Below are 20595 nucleotides of genomic sequence, written 5' to 3'. Positions count from 1 at the left end.
AGAAAACAATAGCAAAGATGAATAAAACTAAAAGCTGGTTCTTTGAGAAGATAAACAAAATTGATAAACCTTTAGCCAGACTCATCAAGAAAAAGAGGGAGAGGACTCAAATCAATAAAATTAGAAATGAAAAAGAAGTTACAACGGACACCACAGAAATACAAAACATCATAAGAGACTACTGCAAGCAACTCTATGCCAATAAAATGGACAACCTGGAAGAAATGGACAAATTCTTAGAAAGATAAAACTTCCAAGACTGAACCAGGAAGAAATAGAAAATATGAACAGACCAATCACAAGTAATGCAATTGAAACTGTGGTTAAATATCTACCAACAAACAGAAGTCCAGGACCAGATGGCTTCACAGGTGAATTCTTTCAAACATTTAGAGAAGAGCTAACACCCATTCTTCTCAAACTCTTCCAAAAAATTGCAGAGGAAGGAACCCTCCCAAACTCATTCTATGAGGCCACCATCACCCTGATACCAAAACCAGACAAAGATACTACAAGAAAAGAAAATTACAGACTAATATCACTGATGAATATAGATGCAAAAATCCTCAACAAAATACTAGCAAACAGAATCCAACAACATATTAAAAGGATCGTACACTGGCTTCCCTGGTGGCGCAGTGGTTGAGAATCCGCCTGCCAATGCAGGGGACACGGGTTCAAGCCCTGGTCTGGGAAGATCCCACATGCCGCGGAGCACCTGGGCCCGTGAGCCACAACTACTGAGCCTGCACGTCTGGAGCCTACGCTCCGCAACAAGAGAGGCCGCGATAGTGAGAGGCCCGCGCACCGCGATGAAGAGTGGCCCCCACTTGCTGCAACTAGAGAAAGCCCTTGCACAGAAACGAAGACCCAAACACAGCCAAATATAAATTAATTAATTAAAAAAAAAAAAAAAGATTGTACACTATGATCAAGTGGGATTTATCACAGGGATGTAAGGATTCTTCAGTATACGTAAATCAATCATTGTGATACACCATATTAACAAATTGAAGAATAAAAACCATATGATCATCTCAATAGATGCAGAAAAAGCTTTTGACAAAATTCAACACCCATTTATGATAAAAACCCTCCAGAAAGCAAGCATAGAGGGAGCCTACCTCAACATAATAAAGGCCATATACAACAAACCCACAGCAAACATCATTCTCAATGGTGAAAAACTGAAACCATTTCCTCTGAGATCAGGAAAAAGACAAGCATGTCCACTCTCACCACTATTATTCAACATAGTTTTGGAAGTCCTAGCCACAGCAGAGAAGAAAAAGAAATAAACGGAATACAAATTGGAAAAGAAGAAGTGAAACTGTCACTGTTTGCTGATGACATGATACTATACATAGAAAATCCTAAAGATGCCACCAGAAAACTACTAGAGCTAATCAATGAATTTGGTAAAGTTGCAGGATACAAAATTAATGCACAGAAATCTCTTGCATTCCTATACACTAACAACAAAAATCAGAAAGAGAAATTAAGGAAACAATCCCATTGACCATTGCAATAAAAAGAATAAAGTATCTAGGAATAAACCTACCTAAGGAGGTAAAAGACCTGTACTCAGAAAACTATAAGACACTGATGAAAGAAATCAAAGATGACACAAATAGGTGGAGAGACATACCATGTTCTTGGATTGGAAGAATCAATATTGTGAAAATGTCTGTACTACACAAAGCAATCTACAGATTCAATGCAATCCCTATCAAATTACCAGAGGTATTTTTTACAGAACTAGAGCAAAAAAATCTTAAAATTTGTATGGAGACACAAAAGACCCCAAATAGCCAAAGCAGTCTTGAGGGAAAAAAACGGAGCGGGAGGAATCAGACTCCCTGAACTCAGACTATAATACAAAGCTACAGTAAAATACGGTACTGGCACAAAAACAGAAATATAGATCAATGGAACAGGATAGAAAGCCCCGGGATAAACTCACACACCTATGGTCAACTAATCTATGACAAAGGAGGCAAGAATATACAATGGAGAAAAGACAGTCTCTTCAATAAGTGGTGCTGGGAAAACTGGACAACTACATGTAAAAGGATGAAATTAGAACACTCCCTAACACCATACACAAAAATAAACTCAAAATGGATTAGAGATCTAAATGTAAAACCAAACACTGTAAAACTTTAGAGGAAAACATAGGAAGAACACTCTTTGACATAAATCACAGCAAGATCTTTTTTGATCCACCTCCTAGAGTAATGGAAATAAAAACAAAAATAAACAAATGGGACCTAATGAAACGTCAAAGCTTTTGCAAAGCAGAGGAAACTACAAACAAGACAAAAGACAACCCTCAGAATGGGAGAAAATATTTGCAGACGAAGCAACGGACAAAGGATTAATCTCCAAAATATACAGGTAGCTCATGCAGCTCAATATTAAAAAAGCAACTGGGCAGAAGACCTAAATAGACATTTCTCCAAAGAAGACATACAGATGGCCAAGAGGCACATGAACATCTGCTCAACATCACTAATTATTAGAGAAATGCAAATCAAAACTTCAATGAGGTATCACCTCACACTGGTCAGAATGGGCATCATCAGAAAATCTACAAACAACAAATGCTGGAGAGGGTGTGGAGAAAAGGGAACCCTCTTGCACTGTTGGTGGCAATGTAAATTGATACAGCCACTATGGAGAACAGTATGGAGGTTCCTTAAAAAACTAAAAATAGAATTACCATATGATCCAGCAATCCCACTACTGGGCATATACCCAGAGAAAACCATAATTCAAAAAGACACATGCACCCCAATGTTCATTGCAGCACTGTTTACAATAGCCAGGTCATGGAAGCAACCTAAATGCCCATTGACAGACGAATGGATAAAGAAGATGTGGTACATATATACAATGGAATATTACTCAGCCATAAAAAGGAACGAAATTGGGTCATTTGTTGAGACGTGGATGGATCTAGAGACTGTCATACAGAGTGAAGTAAGTCAGAAAGAGAAAAACAAATATCGTATATTAACGCATGTATGTGGAACCTAGAAAAATGGTACAGATGAACCGGTTTGCAGGGCAGAAGTTGAGACACAGATGTAGAGAACAAACGTATGGACACCAAGGGGGAAAGTGTCAGGGGGTGGGGGTGGGATGAATTGGGAGATTGGGATTGACATGTGTACACTAATATGTATAAAATGGATAACTAAAAAGAACCTGCTTTATAAAAAAGTAAATTAAAAAAAGTCTATGTGTTTGAAAAAACAAAGTTAAACATAAACTTAACTTGTAACCAGGCAATTCCACTCCTAGGTAACTATCCAAGACAGGTGAAAACATATGTCCATACAAAAACCTGTACTCAAAAGTTTACAACAGGTTCATTCATCAGAGCCCAAAACATGAAACAACGGAAATGTCCATCTACTGCTGAACTGGTAAACAAATTGTGAGGTAGCTGTACAATGGAATTCTATTCAACAATAAAGGAATGACTTACTGATACATGCAATAATCTAAATGAATCTCAAAAGCATTGTGCTAAATGAAAGAAGCCAGACATAAAAGACTACATACCGTAGGATTCACATGGCATTCTGGAAAAGGCAATACTACAGCGACAGAAAGTAGAGCAGTAGTCGTTAGGTCCCATGGGTGGGAGAAGGAGATTGGTTCCAAAGAAATGTTAAAAAACAAAGCCTAACCGAGTAAATTTGAAGAGTTCATTGGCTTTATTAACTGATTCATTTAATAAATCATCTAATTAGTTGTCAGCATCCCAACTAGCAAGTAGAAAGGTGCTCTGAGGAGCTGTACAAAATGGAAGGTTTTTCAAGGCAGAGAGGGTGGGACAAGGAAGTAAAAAACAAACGAAAGGATTATTTCAGGCAAGATCACCTGCCACTGGGGGAAGGGCAGGGGTCTATCATGTAGATTACCTCACTAGTGTTAATCAGGAAATTCCAGACTGGAATTTTATAATTCCACTCCTGGAAGAATCTGAAACTACAATTAGGTTACAGACTAAGTTTTGGTGTGCTGACCTGGGAGTCACTTAGCACGAGTGACTCCATTTTGGGCCTACTACCTTTTTTTTTTAACAGAGACATAAGGGAATTTTGAGGGGTGATGGAAGTGTTCTAGATCATGATTGTGGTGGTAGTTATATGACCACGTGTATCTGTCAAAACTTAATAAATTGTATGCTTAAAATTGGGGGAATTTTATTGTATATAAAGTATACCTCAATAAAGCTGATTTGTAAAAAATCTTAATCAGCCATTTCTGGCAGTTGCTTAGGGAACGAGCTCAATTTTCTAAAAGTCAATAAATAAAGGAGAAAATTAAGTTTTATCCTGCCTTTCCTGTGTCAAATATATTTCAAATATTGGAAAGAGGGAACATTCTTTTTTACACAAGTCCAATTTAAAAATGCTAATGGGGATTCCCTGGCAGTCCAGTGGTTAGGACTCTGCACTTTCACTGCCCAGACCAGGGTTCATTCCCTGGTCAGGGAACTACTAAGATCTCTCAAGCTGTGCAGCACAGCCAAAAAAAAAAGTTAATGGAATGATAAAATTAAGGGGGAAAATCACCACTTTTTAACATGATATTAAATAATGCATCTAGGCAATGAATTTCAATAGCTGCTAAAGCCATTAGGTAAAAAGCTGGTGTGGGGGACTTCCCTGGCGGCACAGTGGTTAAGAATCCGCCTGCCAATGCAGAGGACACAGGTTCGAGCCCTGGTCCAGGAAGATCCCACATGCCGTGGAGCAACTGAGCCTACGCGCCACACCTACTGAGCCTGTGCTCTAGAGCTCTAGAGCCTGTGAGCCGCAACTACTGAAGCCCTCGCGCCTAGAGCCCATGCTCCACAACAAGAAAAACCACCACAATGAGAAGTCTGCGCACCGCAACGAAGAGTAGCCCCTGCTCGCTGCAACTAGAGAAAGCCCGCATGCAGCAACGAAGACCCAACGCAGTCAAAAATTAATTGATTAATTAATTAATTTGTTTAAAATGCTGATGTGGGATTTTCTAATGAAGGGATCAGATTGACATCTCCTGAACTCATCCATCTTAATATCAGTAAAAATGAGACAATCATGACATTTTGTCTATCCTGATGTGATGTAATGGGAAATACATAGTACCCCTTATGAAGTTTTCTTGCCCCCCAAATTGAAAGGAATCTGATCAAGCTTCAAGGTATAATTCCAGGAAAATTGAAAGACAGAGGAAAATGTTCAATGATACCATGAGGATGTAATTAGCCAAAATCTAAAGTGTGGGAAATTCTATAAGGCAAGTGATCTAGTCTTTGCAACAAGTAAGTGGAATGGGGTGGAGAGTGGGGGGATTGAAAAGAGAATATGAAAAAGAGAAATAGTTATAGATTAAAAGTGACTTAGGAGATATATCTCACAAACATAATATTTGAATCTTGTCTGGATCCTGACTTGAATGGACTGTAAAAGCCTTTCTGAGACAGAGGAAATTGATCACAAAGTAGGGTATGAGGTATATTAAGAAATTATTGTTGTTGTTTTAGGTATGATAATGGTATAATGGTTATAAGAAAAGGAAGAAGATAAAGAAGAAGGAGAAGAAGGGGAAGGAGGGGAAGGAGGAGGAAGAGGAAGAGGAGAAGAGGAAGGGGGAAGGGGGAGAGAAGGGGCAGGGGAGGGGAAGGAGATTCTTAACCACTAGAGATACATACTGAAGTACATACAAATGAAAGAACATATTTGGGATTTTTTTTTTTAATTTATTTATTTATATTTTTGGCTGCGTTGGGCCTCCGTTTCTGTGCGAGGGCTTTCTCTAGTTGCGGAAAGCGGGGGCCACTCTTCATCGCGGTGCGCGGGCCTCTCACTGTCGCGGCCTCTCTTGTTGCGGAGCACAGGCTCCAGACGCGCAGGCTCAGTAGTTGTGGCTCACGGGCCCAGGTGCTCCGCAGCATGTGGGATCTTCCCAGACCAGGGCTCGAACCCGTGTCCCCTGCATTGGCAGGCAGATTCTCAACCACTGCGCCACCAGGGAAGCCCCCATATTTGGGATTTAAATACTGTAAGAAAAGGGAGAGGAAGTGGTGAAAGTTGGGTAGGGAGGAAGAAATACATAAAACAAGGAAGACAAAATATTGATTACCATTGAAGTTTAATGTGAGTACCTACAGGTTTGCTCTATTGCTCTCCCTCTACCTTTGTGTGTTTTGAAATTTTATAAATTAAAACTTTTTTAAGCTTTTGATTGGACCAAATAGAATACTTACTTTTTTATTCCTTGTTCCTCCTCCAGGCACAGCATTTTGTACCTCCTGCAGCTCAGGCCAAAATCTGGGAGCCATCCTTGATGACTGTCTTTCCCTCACTTGCCACATCCAATCCATTAGCAAGTTCCATTGACTCAGCTTCCAAAAGATCCCCTGAATCTGATTCCTCTTCACCATCTCCACTGTGGCCAGCCTAGTCTAAGCTGTCATTAGCTCTTGCGAGAACCTCTGCCTCCCTCTCAGTGATCTCACCATTGCCCCTTCACAGTCTACTCTCCACAGAGCTCTCAGAGTCGTTTATTTAAAGCATAAATCTTATCATGTCCCTTCCCTGTTGAAAGCCCTTCAGTGGTTTTCTGCGACAATTAAAACAAATTCCAAGCACCAAGTCAGGATCGATGTACCCTGACCAGCCCTCCTGAAGTGGCCCCTGCCAACCTCCTGTTCTCTGAGAGGATTAGGGGTATACTGCCACTACTCAAATGGCCTTATTCTGCTCCAAACTGTGGTGTCCTCTGAGGTTGGCAGGAAAGATCCTCTTCTGGCCCATCTCCAAACTCTACTGCTCCTCAAAAACACCGCCCCACATGCTTATGAATGAATTACTTCCTTTAGCTATTCATGTTCCTCCATTCAATCCAATACACAATACCTCTGGGAGGTGTCATTCATAAAGCTAGTTTTCCTTTGTTACACAGACATAACCTGTTTTATTGCGCTTCACTTTATTGCCCTTCCCAGATTTTAAGGTTTTTACAAATTGAAGGTTTGTAGCAACCGTGCATGGAGCAGGCCTATCAGCGCCATTTTTCCAACAGCATTTGCTCACTTCGTGTCTCGTTTTGGTAATTCTGGCAATAATCCCAACTTTTTCATGATTATTATATTTGTTATGGTGATCTGTGCTCTTCGATGTTACTATTGTAATTATTTTGGGGTGCCATGAGCTACGCCCATATAAGACAGCAAAATTAATCAATAAATGTGTGGGCTCTGACGGTTCCACTGCCCAGCCATTCTCCCACCTCTCTCCCTCTTCTGGGACCTCTCTATTCCCTGAGACACAACAATATTGAGATGAGGCCAATTAATAACTCAACAAAGGCCTCTAGGGAATTCCCTGATGGTCCAGTGGTTAGGATGCCATGCTTTCACTGCCAAGGGCACGGGTTCAATTCCTGGTTGGGGAACTAAGATCCCACAAGCTGCAAGGCGCAGCCAAAAATTAAAAAATAAAAAAATTTTTTTTAATTAAAAAAAAAAAGCAAAGTCCTCTAAGTATTCAAGTGAAAGGAAGAGTCACACATCCCTCACTTTAAATCAAAAGCTAGAAATGATGAAACTTTGTGAGGAAAGTATGCCAAAAACCAAGACAGGTCAAAAGCTAAGCCTCTTGCCTCAAGCAGTTGCCCGAGTTATGGGGTGGAGGGGGGTTGCGGAGTAGGTTCTTGAAGGAAATTAGAAGTGCTACTCAGTAAACACACAATGATAAGAAAGTGAAACAGCCTATTGCTGGTATGGAGAAAGTTTTAGTGCTCTGGATAGTTGACAGAAGACCAAACCAGCCACAATATTCCCGTAAATCAAAACTTAATCCAGAACAAAGCTCTAACTCTCTTCAATTCTGTGAAGGCTGAGAGAGGTGAGGAAGCAGAAGAAAAGTTATCCGGAGGATCTAGCTAAGATAACTAATGAATGTGGCTATACTAAACAACAGACTTTCAGGGTAGATGAAACAGGCTTCTATTGGAAGTAGATGTCATCTAGGACTTTCATAGCTAGAGAGGAGAAGTCAATGCCTGGCTTCAAAGCTTCAAAGGACAGAATGACACTTGTTAGGGGCTAATGGAGCTGGTGATATGAAGTTAAGCCAATGCTCATTTGCCAATCTGAAAATCCTAGGACCCTTAGGAATTATGCTAAATCTACTCAGCCTGTGCTCTATAAATGGAACAACAAAGCCTGGATGACAGCATATCTGTTTACAACATGGCTTACTGAGTATTTTAAGCCCAGTGTTGAGACGTACTGCTCAGAAAAAAAGATTTCTTTTGAAATATTACTGCTCATTGGCAATGTACCTGGTCACCCAAGAGCTCTGATGAAAATGTACGAGAAAATTGATGTTGTTTTCACGCCTGCTAACACAACATCCATTCTGCAGCCTGTGGATCAAGGGGTAATTTTGGCTTTGAAGTCTCATCATTTGAGAAATACATTTCGTAAGGCTATAGCTGCCATAGATAGTGATTCCTCTGATGATCTGGGCAAAGTCAATTGAAAACCTTCTGAAAAGGATTCACCATTCTAGCTGCCATTAAGAACATTCACAGGAGTTTGGAAGAAGTTGACTCCAGGCAAGGTACAAAAGTACCAACTTTTACAGCTTACAATCAGGAAATCATGTGACTTTTACCAAAATCTCTTGAATTCGCCCACCACTCTCCATTCTCTTTGTAAAAATATTACACTGAACCTGATCAGTTCAAGCCACCACCATCTTTTGCCAGCCTCTGGTCTTGCCCCTGAGGCATCCCAAATGTCTCCCTGGGGAGCGATTTTTTTCAAAAGTGAATCTGATCAAGTCGCCTCACCCATCCCCCAAGGGTCTAAACATTTTGAAAAGTCCCTCATTGACCTTAAGGTAAACTTAAAACTCCTTGGCAGACAAATAGGTTCCTTCCAGATCAGGTTTGCCACTCCGCCTTACCTCGCCCCACCCTCACCCAAAAGGAATCCGAACACTTGCAGTTCCCATAGCAGAATTTTCTTGCTGGCAATAATAGCTATTTTTCTCTTTCTGTATTGCCATGGCCAGCTAGCTCCTCCTGGTCATTCATGGTGCAGCCGCATGTCATCTACTCAGGGGAGGCTTTCCTACTTTAAGTGCTCACCCTACTTTAGCAAGTTCACACTGTATTCTAATTGGCTGTTCACCTCCTAGTTCCCTATCTCTCTGTCCTTACCCTCATCCTAAGACTGTGGGTTCCTTGATGGCTGAGACTCTCCTAGTACCTCTTAGAGCATAGCATCTAGCACAACGGCAGGCATATAAGTGCTTGATGAATATTCATTGAATGGATGAATGAACAAATCAATTGATTGCTAAGGATTACCCCTATTTGCAGTACACTATTGTTTTAATAATTAAAATTTCTGCACAATACATATAATAAAATTAAAATAAAGAATTAAAAACAGATTGAAGGAAATGTATGTATATCAAATACAATTTAAAGAGTTCATTTAAGTTTTCTAGGAAAATCACAGAGGCCGTAAAAGGAAGACCTAAATCTAACTGTTAACACCACCAGTGACTGTAAAGGAATAACCAGATAGATGACCTTGGCGAGGAAGAAAATGTCCCTTGGCATTTTTGTTTTCAAGGAACAGATATCCTTTCCCATATGAAGATCTACAAGTTGCAGTGGGGAAACCAGACCCCATTCTTGAACAATACCCTTCTGTTATTACATCCTTCACAAGGGTTGCTTTACAATTGATTGAGTGATGGTCTTAAACTGAGAATTTTCTGATTAGCATAATTACATCCCATCCTTTGCATCTTCCTAATTGTCCCTTTACAAATCATTTTCATATAATCACATAACCAAACTTAACAAATGTTGGCAAATAAATGTCTCGTCTATACCTAATAATAGGTGGTCTTGTCCTAGAACTACAAACCTTTTTTTTTAAACTTTTTATTTTATATTGGAGTATAGTTGATTAACAATATTGTGTTAGTTTCAGGTGTATAGCAAAGTGATTCAGTTATACATATACATGTATCTATTCTTTTTCAAGTTCTTTTCCCATTTAGGTTGTTACATAATATTGAGCAGAGCCCCCTGTGCTATACAGTAAGTAGGTCCTTGTTGGTTATCCCTTTTTTTTCCCCCAATATTTATTTTATTTTGGTTGAGCCGGGTCTTAGTTGCGGCATGTGGTCTTTTCATTGCAGCATGTGGACTTCTTAGTTGCGGCAAGCATGTGGGATCCAGCTCCCCAAGCGGGCATCGAACCCGGGCCCCCTGCATTGGGAGCGTGGAGTCTTAACCACTGTGCCACCAGGGAAGTCGTGGTTATCCATTTTAAATAGAGCAGGGTGTACAGGTCAATCCCGAACTCCCTAACTATCCTTCCCCCCCCCCCCCCCGCACCTTTCTCCCTAGTAACCATAAGTTCGTTCTATAAGTCTCTGAGTCTGTTTCTGAACAAACCTGTTTTTAATTGATTGATATTTAGAATCCATAACTTTATTTCTGGAAACAAAAAAAGAAGAATTTTGAGACGGTTCCTAAGCGGGCAATTCGTTTTCAGATCTTGTCAAACATACTCCACACTCCCTTTCTCCTTCGCCCTCCCCGACCTCTTCAAATCTCGTTCCATTGGCTGGGAATCTCGCGAGATGTCGAGTTCTCATGAATTCTCCCATGAACCTCCGCTCTTCCTTTTCCGGTCAGCGGCCTAAGGTGAGTGTTTCTTCGGCGTCTCTTCCGAGTGGGGAATCCTCTGGTTAATCGCTGCCATCCTGGCCTTGGCGGTGCCGATTTCGAGACCCTCGGGAGGAAGACTCTCGCGGCTACTGATTTCTCCCTGAGAGCGGCGTTGTGTGCGGGGAGACGTGTCGGAGTCCCCCGCTTGGCGCCCCGGTGCTCTCGGGCCTCAGCGGGGCGCGATGGTTGGGAATGGGGCCGGCCGGGGGTACAGGGAGGCTGTGGTGGTTCCCGACTCCGGAGGTCCAGTGTCTTCGCGGTGAGTGGTGGCTGCGAACGCAGCGCATTTGTGGCCGCATCGAGAGAAATTTGGCGGCGGGGGGGGGGGAATAAAGTCAAGTCGGGTCGAGGCTTTTATTCAGTGGCTGAACGTAAGTGTTTCGAGTTCAAGTTCAGCGGCGCTTCATGCGGGTAATTGAAAGTGTGGAAAAAAGACTGGATTACTTGTAAAGCTGCGTGAGTAAAGGAGGTTTCTGTAGGGGGAGCCTATAGACGGTTGTAGTTGGGTCGAGTTACTTTCGTGTGAAGGATCCAGGCTTGGATTGAAACAGCCTGTGTTTTCTTCCAGAGGGTAAAAGGAATGATGTCCGTGTCACTAGTCTAGTGTCAGCACTGCTGTAGTCACTGGTAGTTGCACACGGGAAGAAACAGTGGATAGAAGGATGGCTGCGATGATGGCATTTCTTAGGACACCTTTGGATTAATCATGAAAACAACTACCCTCTGAGCAGCTGCGGGCAGCGTTTAGTACATAAACTGTGTAAGTTACTGTAAATATGTTGACAGAATTATACTTGCTCGTTTCCAGGTGACCTCTCAAAATGGTTCGCTATTCACTTGACCCAGAAAACCCCACAAAATGTAAGTGAACACGAAACATTTTTTATTTTGGAGTAAGAGGCAACAAGATGCCCAGAATTAATCAAAACTTTTTTTTTTTTTTTGGTATTTTTTAGCATGCAAGTCGAGAGGTTCAAATCTTCGTGTTCACTTTAAGGTATGTGAATCATAGTTAATGCTCTAAAAGAGTTGTTTCACGAGTTCTAGTGAGTGTTTTTTAACCATTCTAAAAAGGTAGCTGCGGTGATGCATTTCTTAGGGCACCTTTGGATTTACCGTGAAAATAAATCGATTCTGAGCAGCCACCTTTTGGTCCGTGGTCATCAGTATATCATGAGCACTTTGATTTAGGATTTGTGGAATTGGGTAAAACTACCAGAGAACTGCTTGAGAACCTAGTGTACATATCAAGATGTGGGACACGTAATTGTAGTTCATAAGATGATGGAGAACGTATTAAAGTGCATAAACATGCTTAGGGTTCACTTTTTTCCACCTTCAAACCAAGCCTCCCTTGGCTGATAATCACAGATTTTTTTTCTTCATTGTATCAGCTCACATCCTAATAATGGAAAGGTATTGGCTGTTGATAAATGTTGACATGTTGAAAATGTTAGAATTTAATGTTTAAAATTTGTGATTTTTAAAAAATAATATGGTTAACTCACAGCTTATATTATTTATACTTAGAACACTCGTGAAACAGCCCAGGCCATTAAGGGTATGCATATCCGAAAAGCCACCAAGTATCTGAAGGATGTCACTTTAAAGAAGCAGTGTGTGCCATTCCGTCGTTACAATGGTGGAGTTGGTAGGTGTGCCCAGGTGAGAATTGATAGTTGTCATTTAAAAAGACAAACTGTTAGAGAAGGTGATTGGGGGGAGTAAGAATGGCCAAGATCTGCCTTTAATCAGGCTCTTTCTGGTTGCTGTGATGACAGTCTTAGGACACCTTTGGATTAACCATGAAAAAAACCATCTTCTGAGCAACCTTGGTGTTGGTTAAAATAAATTCATCTTGTAACATTGATTTAAATTGGGGGAAATGACGAATGTGCTCTCTGGTTTTGTTTTTTAGGCCAAACAGTGGGGCTGGACGCAGGGTCGGTGGCCCAAAAAGAGTGCTGAATTTTTACTGCACATGCTCAAAAATGCAGAGAGTAATGCCGAACTTAAGGTACCCAGACCATAAACATCTTTATACATATAACTTGGATTGTTATTCAATTATAGTTGCTGTTGTCCAGGTTTATTTCCTTGATTGTCTTGCTTTCTCAAGTAGCTAAATTTTCCATTAAAAGAATTCTCTTAAATCTCTACCTCCAGTTTCCAACAGACTAAAATTTTTTGTCTGTAAAGCATTTCAGGAGCATGGTCTGCAGTTACTTCAAGCTTAAGTCTTTAGAATTTCCCCCCCTATAATCCCAGTACATGCAAAAGAAATGCTTTTTTTTTCTTGGGTATTTTACCAAGGGTTTGTAAACTTTCTTGTGCCATGGACCTTTTTTATACTATGGTTTGTGAATCCCTTCACAAGATATTTTTAAATACAATAAAATATGTACTATTCCAAAGGAACCAGTGTGATTGCCGTAGTAATGATTAATGTGGTTTGTTGCCTACACATTCATAGTTGAGAGACATTAAATTTCAGTTAGAAGTTCAAACAGCAGTGTTGTAACTGAACAAAACCTGTGTCAACAAAACAGGCTTATCCATTTGAGGAATTATCCATTACCCTTTTGCATTTGGAAAACTGGGTCAGAACTGGAATTAATGTGGGTCTGTTTAGCTGTAGCCCTTCTAGCTGCTAAGCCTTGCTGTCAAAATCCTATTTATCATCAAGGCTTAGAAATAGACACAGACACTACCAGATCCTGTAACTCCACCCCTTTATGAATGCCACTTACAAACTTGGTGCATTTAGCACGGAGTTTTGGTAGTTAGATTTAAGGAAGGACACTTAGAATAAAGGTTAAAAAAACTGCTTGAACAAATATGCTATTTAAAGTCCTAAGGATTGCCTTTCAAATTATTTTTTTAAGGCAGGGACTTGAATGATGCAGTTTGTGGTATTAAGATAAAGATGTTACCTGATTTTGTTCCAGGGCTTAGATGTAGATTCTCTGGTAATTGAGCATATCCAGGTGAACAAAGCCCCCAAGATGCGGCGGAGGACATACAGAGCTCATGGTCGGATCAACCCATACATGAGCTCTCCCTGCCACATTGAGATGATTCTTACTGAAAAAGAACAGATTGTTCCTAAACCAGAAGAGGAGGTTGCCCAGAAGAAAAAGGTAAATTACTTAGTCTCTGCTCAGTTTCATTTGGTACGTTAGATTTGTGGTTGCTGTGATGACTAACTTAGGACACCTTTGGAATAACCATGAAAGGAAACTATTCTGAACAACCAGCAACCTCTTCTAACCATTTTATTTTGGCTTTCATATGTCTCATTAGTTTCTTGATTAACAGTGAATAGTAACTTTGTATTGTTCAGTATGTTAAAACCACGTGATTATCTGCTGATGTCCATAGCCAGTTCAAATGCAACATGTCCAAAACTGGGCTCTCCTCCCTGCCCCCCAATAAGCTTGTTTTCAGTATCTGATTACATTTAGTTCTTTAAGCCTGAAACCTGGGAGTGATTCTTCACACCTAATGGATTTGTCTTCTATTGACTTTATCATTAAATATTATCCTCCATCCTTGCTGCCACTTAGTTCTTACCAGCTGGGCACCCTGCCTGCAGTCTTGGTTCTCTCCTGCTTACTCTGATGTCCTCCTGGCTGCCCTTCTTCCCATACCACTTCTCTACGCCAAAGGACTCTTTATGTTGTTCCCTTTATGTTGAAATTTCTGATTACTCTTTCATTGAGATACAACCTTCTGGAATCTTAATAGTGCTTTTTTCTTGTCCCCAGATATCCCAGAAGAAATTGAAGAAACAAAAACTTATGGCCCGGGAATAAATGCTGCAAAAAATAAATGCAAATAAAAGTAAAAGCAGAGTGTTGGTTGTCTTAATTGGTAAATCTGTTTCAAGTGTCATCACAAAATGGATCAAATGAGTTTTCATAAAACATGCTATTTTGCATCTTTTGGTGCTTTGCATAAAATGGAGTTAGAACACAGAAATTTCTGAATCTCTTTTCCACCCACTTTATTGAGATTTAACACACTGTACAGTCTTCAGTAGCATTTAGTACATTCAGTTATGCATCCATCAGCACAATGAATTTTAGAGTTTTTCATGATCCTAAAGAGGAACCTTGGTAGTGGTTGGCTGTCACCTCCCCCCAGTCCAGTGCTAGGTGACTGTTTACCTATTTCTGACTGTAGATTTGCCTATTCTGGACAATTCATATAAATGAAATCAGTGTGACCTTCCTCACTGGCCTTGACTTAGCATGATTTTTTCAGGGTTGTAGCATGTACCTGTGGTTCATCATATAAATTAACATTTGGGGCTTTTTTTCTTTTAGCTACTATTAGTTTGCTGTGAACTGTAAAAGTTCTGTGTGCATGTTTTCCTTTCACTTGGGTGTACACCAAGAGTGGAATTCCAGGGTCATAAGGTAATTTTAACATTGGAGGAACTGCAGGACTCCTAAAGCAGTGCCGTTTACAGTGCGACCAGCAGTGTATGAAGGTTCGAATTTCTTCATCGCCTAGATGTCGCTGATTATAGCTGTCCTAGTGGGAGGGAAGTTGTATACCCATTTCTTGTAAAAATACCTGCTCAAAGCTGACGATGTTAATTTCCCCTGCTCTTCAATTTAAGACCCTTGTAGCAGGGTGAGTAGCTTAGCGACAACTGCGTTCGTAAATAGCCTAGCCATCACCGCAAGCTTCCCTGTTGGTGGTGAGCCCCAGGTACAGGCGCTTATCCTCTCCTGGGTCAGCGTCGTGGATCTTGTTCCGGTGACCAGGCGGCTGGGGAGCACGGCACTTCCGCCTCGCCCGCAAGCTCTAAGCTGACTGCCGGGGCTGCGCCGGAAGCCGCCCCCGTCCCCGCAAGGCGTCACCGTTACGTCGGGTGCGTCCTTAGGCTGACGTAGGCGCGCCTTTGTCAGTCCCTCTTGCGGTGCCCATTGGGTTGGCTGCGGCACGTCCCCCCGCGACCCTCCCTCCGGAAGCGTGGACACTGCCACTGGGGCTTGGTGGCCACGGGTGAGCGGGGCTGGGTGGGTCCGGGCTGCGGCCGGGGCTTCGGGGCGCTGCGCGATCTCCTGCCCTCACGGTACACCAGCGCCCCTGCCCTGTCCCTCTCCCTGCGTCGGTCTCCACCTCTTCCTGCCTCCGTCCGCCTCTCTTTGCCTCAAGATCCGCTCTCTGGCCTGCATTGTCGGTATCACTTTTTATCGTCGTCGCCACCATTCGCTCGTACTCTCCCCTGTCTTTCAGTCCTTGCCTTTGACTTAGCCTGTCCCGCTCTCTTTTGTCTCCAGTGAAGTGATCCGCCGACTGGTCACTTAGAGGAAGTGGCGTTCCCCCGCCACAGCTGCTCTTGTTCTCATAGAGCCTCCGCCTTTTCCTGTTCCATTGTATTGGACTAAGTCGAATGCAAGAAATTCCTCTCCTCCACGTTTCAATCCATCTTTCTCGCTGTGTTGTATATTCGAGAATTGGCTTGGAGGGAGTAAATAAAATCATGATTTTATCAATTTATCGTAGTCACCTTCTAGACCTTTCTAAGCCATAATTATAACAAAAGTAATTAGTACTAATTGTTCTTGAGAATTCATTTAAAGCACAATTTCAAGTAGGTAAAAACCTGAATCTTTATGATGGAGGGATTGCCTGTCATCGTATTAGCCTAGTGCTCGGTAGCATTGCCAGTTGTTTTGAAGGGTTTAGTTGCATTTGAAAGTTTGGTAGAAAGGGGAATAACATGATGATCGTGTTTTGGGGAGAGAAAATGCAAGAGCACTGAGCTAGGAAACCAGAATTAGGAATTCTGGTCTTAGCCAGTTCGAGTTACTAGTTACCTGAAGTGTGGACTTTGGACAGGTTACAACTTTTGGATGTGTTTGGGTTTTGTTTTGTTTTTTTCTTATGGTAGCAACATTTACGTAGTACTTAATATATGCAGACACGGTTCTGAGCTTTGTACTCCTATTAATTTGTCTCATCCACACTACATCCCTGTGAGATCGGTACTATTATTGTCTTCTTTTTACGCATGGGAGAATTAAGGCACAGTCTGGTTAAATAATTTGCCCAGGAACACTATCTAGAAAATGGTGAAAGCAGGGCTGAAATCCAGGCAGCTGCCAGCCATCCTGTTTGATTATTATGCTATGGTACCTAAACCAGTAAGAAGTATTTTCAGCTCAGATTCTAAATGTCTAGTAGCCAAAAATTATGATTTCTTGAAAAATGCTGAAAAAGACTCTTGCTTGTTTGGCTTATTTTGATCAGAGTATATATTCTTTAAAATTTTGGAACAAAATATTTTGGCAAATTCTAAAATTATTTTAATTTGTCTAGGGGACTGTTTTAAAGACTCCAGTTATGAATCCCTTATAAAATAGTTGGTCATTCCCTGATACACATTTACATTTTTATTTGTTTACAGCTCTTGTAATTCATTTCAAAGCCACATTCAGATTGGATTATGTATACCACTCTTCACTTGTGTTGTGAATCATTTTAAATTGCCTGAGCGTAGCAGTACTTAATCATTTACCACTAAATACTACTTAGCTTACTATATTTTGAAAATAAGTTTAACATGCTGAATTATTAGCCTTATGCACTGTTCTGAAGTTTGTTAGTTTTTAAAGCATTTGCTAAGGGATTAAAAATTCTTGTAAATTTAAGAGGTCTTCGGTTTAATTGTGTGTTATGGAAGTAGTATTGGCTCTTTTTCAAGAAATTGCTGATCTTGAGAAATTCCAAGTTGACTTCTAATTATCAAGGAAATTTAGGTGTTAATTTTTGGAAATGGACAATTGACTTATACCAATAATACTAAATAAAACTTTTATTACTCAATACCCCTTTATTGCCATTAAAAAGAAAAAGCAAATCTGTCAAGGGAGAGTTGTTGGCTGGGAAAGGCCAGCCAGTATGCAGCCTAGAGGTCTTCCAAAGTGATATCGTAGTTCCATATTACAAGATTTGCCCTTAGCATTGTTCAGTCCCTGGAGATGATTAGGCCCTGGGAGTTAATTCACACTAAACTGGCGTATGTCAAAATTACCAAATTCCTTAATGTTTGTGTGCCTCCTTTTCTTTATCCGTAAATGGAAATGCCAGGGTACCCAACCTCACTGGGTGTTTTGAGGATTAAATGAGTTGATACATGTGAAGGGCTTAACTGCCTAGCACCCGGCAAATGATGGTGTCATTCCTTTATCATCAAATTTATGGTTGTGGAGCAGTGATTGGAGAGGTTTGGAGGCAGGCACCTCACTATTATTTTCAGGTCTACCACCTGTTATTCCTTTACCTTGTAGATAGCAGCATTTTAATTTGATAGACTCTTGCTTTAAGCTAATACCTGTAGTGTGATTTAAGTTTTTCCTTCAGTGTAGAAATAGTGTTTTCATATATCTTAATCCTTTTACCTGAAGGTAAATTCCTTCAGTCATTAATCTATGATGATCTAATTTGTTCTTTCTTCTTGTTTATCAACAGTTCAGGATCTCAAGCCTGGGACAATGGTGTGCATTCCCTGCATCGTCATTCCAGTTCTGCTCTGGGTCTACAAAAAGTTCCTGGAGCCATATATATACCCTCTGATTTCCCCCTTTGTTAGTCGTATGTGGCCTAGGAAAGCTATACGAGAATCCAATGATAAAAACAAAGGCAAAATAGACTGTAAGGTAAGAACATTAAAATGCCTTGAATAAGGGGGGGGGTGGGGATGCAGGATGAAATACTTGGCTTTTGGAAAGGCAGGTTCTTCCAACCAGAAGCTTCATTAATGTGTCTAAATTTCCTTCTTTTTTAAAATAGGGGTTTGGGATTTGTATTTGTAATTAGCGTTTGCTTTAAACTAAGGTTTTAAACTAGTCCTCTGATTTATGCATTTGCTTCTTGCTTTATGGCCAAGATAATAACCAGTATCTCCTGAGTGGTAAGAGCAATGGTAAATAGTTAATAAATAACAAGAGATAATTCTAAAATAAGCCAAGTTTCACTGATTGATAACTTTGATAAGAGATTTAATTGGTAGGATCATAGAGGTATTTTTTTTTAAACAAAATGGAGTTATTTTTTGAAATGAACATTTAGACAACTCTGTTGTCTTTAGTGTTGGTGATTGTTAAATACAACTTTGTGTTCAACTGCACAAATTTAGCCATCCTGCACATTTCTGGAAGTAGTTTTTTCATTCTGAAGTTTGTTGTCTGTTTTTAAAGAGAATATCTCTTAAAATGTATGTCTGTTTGTTGTAATAATATCTAAAGTGGTTTTTCATTTTAGGGTGCAGACATAAATGGATTACCGACAAGAGGACCAACAGAAACCTCTGATAAAAAGAAAGACTAAAGTGATGGTCCCAAAGGATGTCATTGTTTTAAAAATGGATCTGATAGTCTGAAGCACCTTCTTTGTACTTGTCTCTGATGTTTTTCCCTGAAACCAGAATTTGGGTTCGATAGTTTAGATATTTACCTGACACTAATCAGGAAATACCTGGTATTTGTATTTAAAATGTAGCTAGTTATATTTAATGACCTCATTCCTGAGTTCCTTTTTCATTAAAGTAGCTTTCATTTCTTTTATTGCAGTTTTAAAAATATGAATAAAGAAAAGGTTCATGCCAGTAGACACTGTTACTAAATCAGTCCCTAAAAATCCTTGGGCCTCTAGCTTTTATTCAGGCTCTTCAAATTTGAGTATAATTTTACTGTGAAAGAGTGCAGTGAGACTGTGCAGTGAAATGAAAGGTAGTTTTTGGAGATGATAATGACTTGAAACATAAAGATGTAATTACTGTCTCACTCAATGGAGCAGCTTATCTATGAGAGAAGTAATTACTGTTTATTGCTCTGAGGAAGAAAAGACAGGGAAATGGGGTAACCTCTCTGAAAAATGGAACATCTTTTACGTAAATTGCTAATGTATATTATAAAATTCTAATTCTTGTCGCATTCCTTCTGTTCCTACGAATGTATTAAATATTCAGTTTAGCTTGTTGTTCTTTTTTCTTTTAAAATATAAATACTTAAAAGTAAGATTTTTTAACCACATCAGAAATCAGGATTGTAATAGTGTGATGGCATCCGGATAGTTATGGGGCAGCGATATTTTTTTTCTTCTTTTTTTTAAAGTTTAGATTGTATCAGTTATTTTGTTCCATAATAAGACACCAAAATTCGTGGTTTTCAGCAACAGTGACGTTCCTGGATAGTTATTTGCTGGTCTGGGCCTCTCCACATGATCTTTCATCCCCGGGCCTCTTCGTTTTAGCATAACGATCTATAAATATTCAAAGACGATGAGACATATCTTTATAGAATATTTATTTTCACTGAAGCAAGGAGAAGTTAGAAAGGACTCCCCGCCTTGGGTCCCCAGTGAAGTCCTGGGTCCTAACTGAGGCTCTGTTAAGCTGTGTGTGGTCAAGTCATTGATCCACCTTGGACTTCCTTTGATATAAATGTGTTTCAACTTTTCTGCCCCAGCCTACCTGAAGGATAAGATAAATTCTCATTAGCAACTAAATCCAGTTGATTAGTTTGTTTTTTAAGGTATTAAAAACTATATTATGAAAATAGCAGATGTTCATAGTAGAACAATGCAAGGGCAGGTTAAATGAAAAGTTAATGTTCTTTCTCTACTCTCATTCCTTTGTTCTAGCTCCACAGATGTAACCACTATTAGCTTTTTGTATAGCCTTCTAGCAACTTTCTTAAAATATATCATTTTTTAAAAATCAAATAAGGTCTATAATGTCCTTACTCCCATAGTCCCCAAAGGCTTTACTCATTTAGCTGTTGCTTTTGTTTAGGATTTATCTTCCCA

General features: G+C 40.2%; 2 protein-coding genes and 4 non-coding genes across 8 annotated transcripts; all 6 read left to right on the top strand.

The window, feature by feature from the left end:
• The first annotated feature begins 10729 nt into the window (after positions 1-10729).
• On the top strand, positions 10730-14624 carry RPL17 (ribosomal protein L17). 2 transcript variants are annotated; one of them, XM_059894122.1, is made up of 7 exons: positions 10730-10746; positions 11579-11631; positions 11727-11767; positions 12301-12435; positions 12689-12787; positions 13719-13910; positions 14538-14624. In XM_059894122.1, the coding sequence occupies exons 2-7, from the start codon at positions 11592-11594 to the stop codon at positions 14583-14585; spliced, it is 555 nt and encodes a 184-aa protein (XP_059750105.1). In that variant the 5' UTR covers positions 10730-10746; positions 11579-11591; the 3' UTR covers positions 14586-14624. The 2 variants fall into 2 exon arrangements, with proteins under 2 accessions (XP_059750105.1, XP_059750106.1); XM_059894123.1 differs by lacking the exon at positions 10730-10746 and adding an exon at positions 10786-11029.
• Positions 11437-11502, top strand: LOC132348319 (small nucleolar RNA SNORD58). Its single transcript, XR_009497438.1, has one exon. It is a non-coding gene; the product is annotated as a small nucleolar RNA SNORD58 (small nucleolar RNA).
• LOC132348317 (small nucleolar RNA SNORD58) lies at positions 11849-11913 on the top strand. Its single transcript, XR_009497437.1, has one exon. It is a non-coding gene; the product is annotated as a small nucleolar RNA SNORD58 (small nucleolar RNA).
• Positions 12537-12601, top strand: LOC132348316 (small nucleolar RNA SNORD58). Its single transcript, XR_009497436.1, has one exon. It is a non-coding gene; the product is annotated as a small nucleolar RNA SNORD58 (small nucleolar RNA).
• On the top strand, positions 13961-14024 carry LOC132348320 (small nucleolar RNA SNORD58). The gene has a single exon (XR_009497439.1). It is a non-coding gene; the product is annotated as a small nucleolar RNA SNORD58 (small nucleolar RNA).
• Positions 14625-15651: 1027 nt separating the features above from the next.
• On the top strand, positions 15652-19760 carry C14H18orf32 (chromosome 14 C18orf32 homolog). Of its 2 annotated transcripts, none has more exons than XM_059894124.1 (3): positions 15652-15786; positions 18259-18446; positions 19051-19760. In XM_059894124.1, the coding sequence occupies exons 2-3, from the start codon at positions 18282-18284 to the stop codon at positions 19114-19116; spliced, it is 231 nt and encodes a 76-aa protein (XP_059750107.1). In that variant the 5' UTR covers positions 15652-15786; positions 18259-18281; the 3' UTR covers positions 19117-19760. The 2 variants fall into 2 exon arrangements, with proteins under 2 accessions (XP_059750107.1, XP_059750108.1); XM_059894125.1 differs by having other exon boundaries at positions 15782-15856.
• Positions 19761-20595: the final 835 nt, after the last annotated feature.

The sequence above is a fragment of the Balaenoptera ricei genome, chromosome 14 (assembly GCF_028023285.1).
Source record: "Balaenoptera ricei isolate mBalRic1 chromosome 14, mBalRic1.hap2, whole genome shotgun sequence".
Classification (NCBI taxonomy): Eukaryota; Metazoa; Chordata; class Mammalia; order Artiodactyla; family Balaenopteridae; genus Balaenoptera; species Balaenoptera ricei.
Note: the sequence above shows the minus strand (reverse complement) of the source record. Positions and strands in the feature narration are given on the sequence as shown.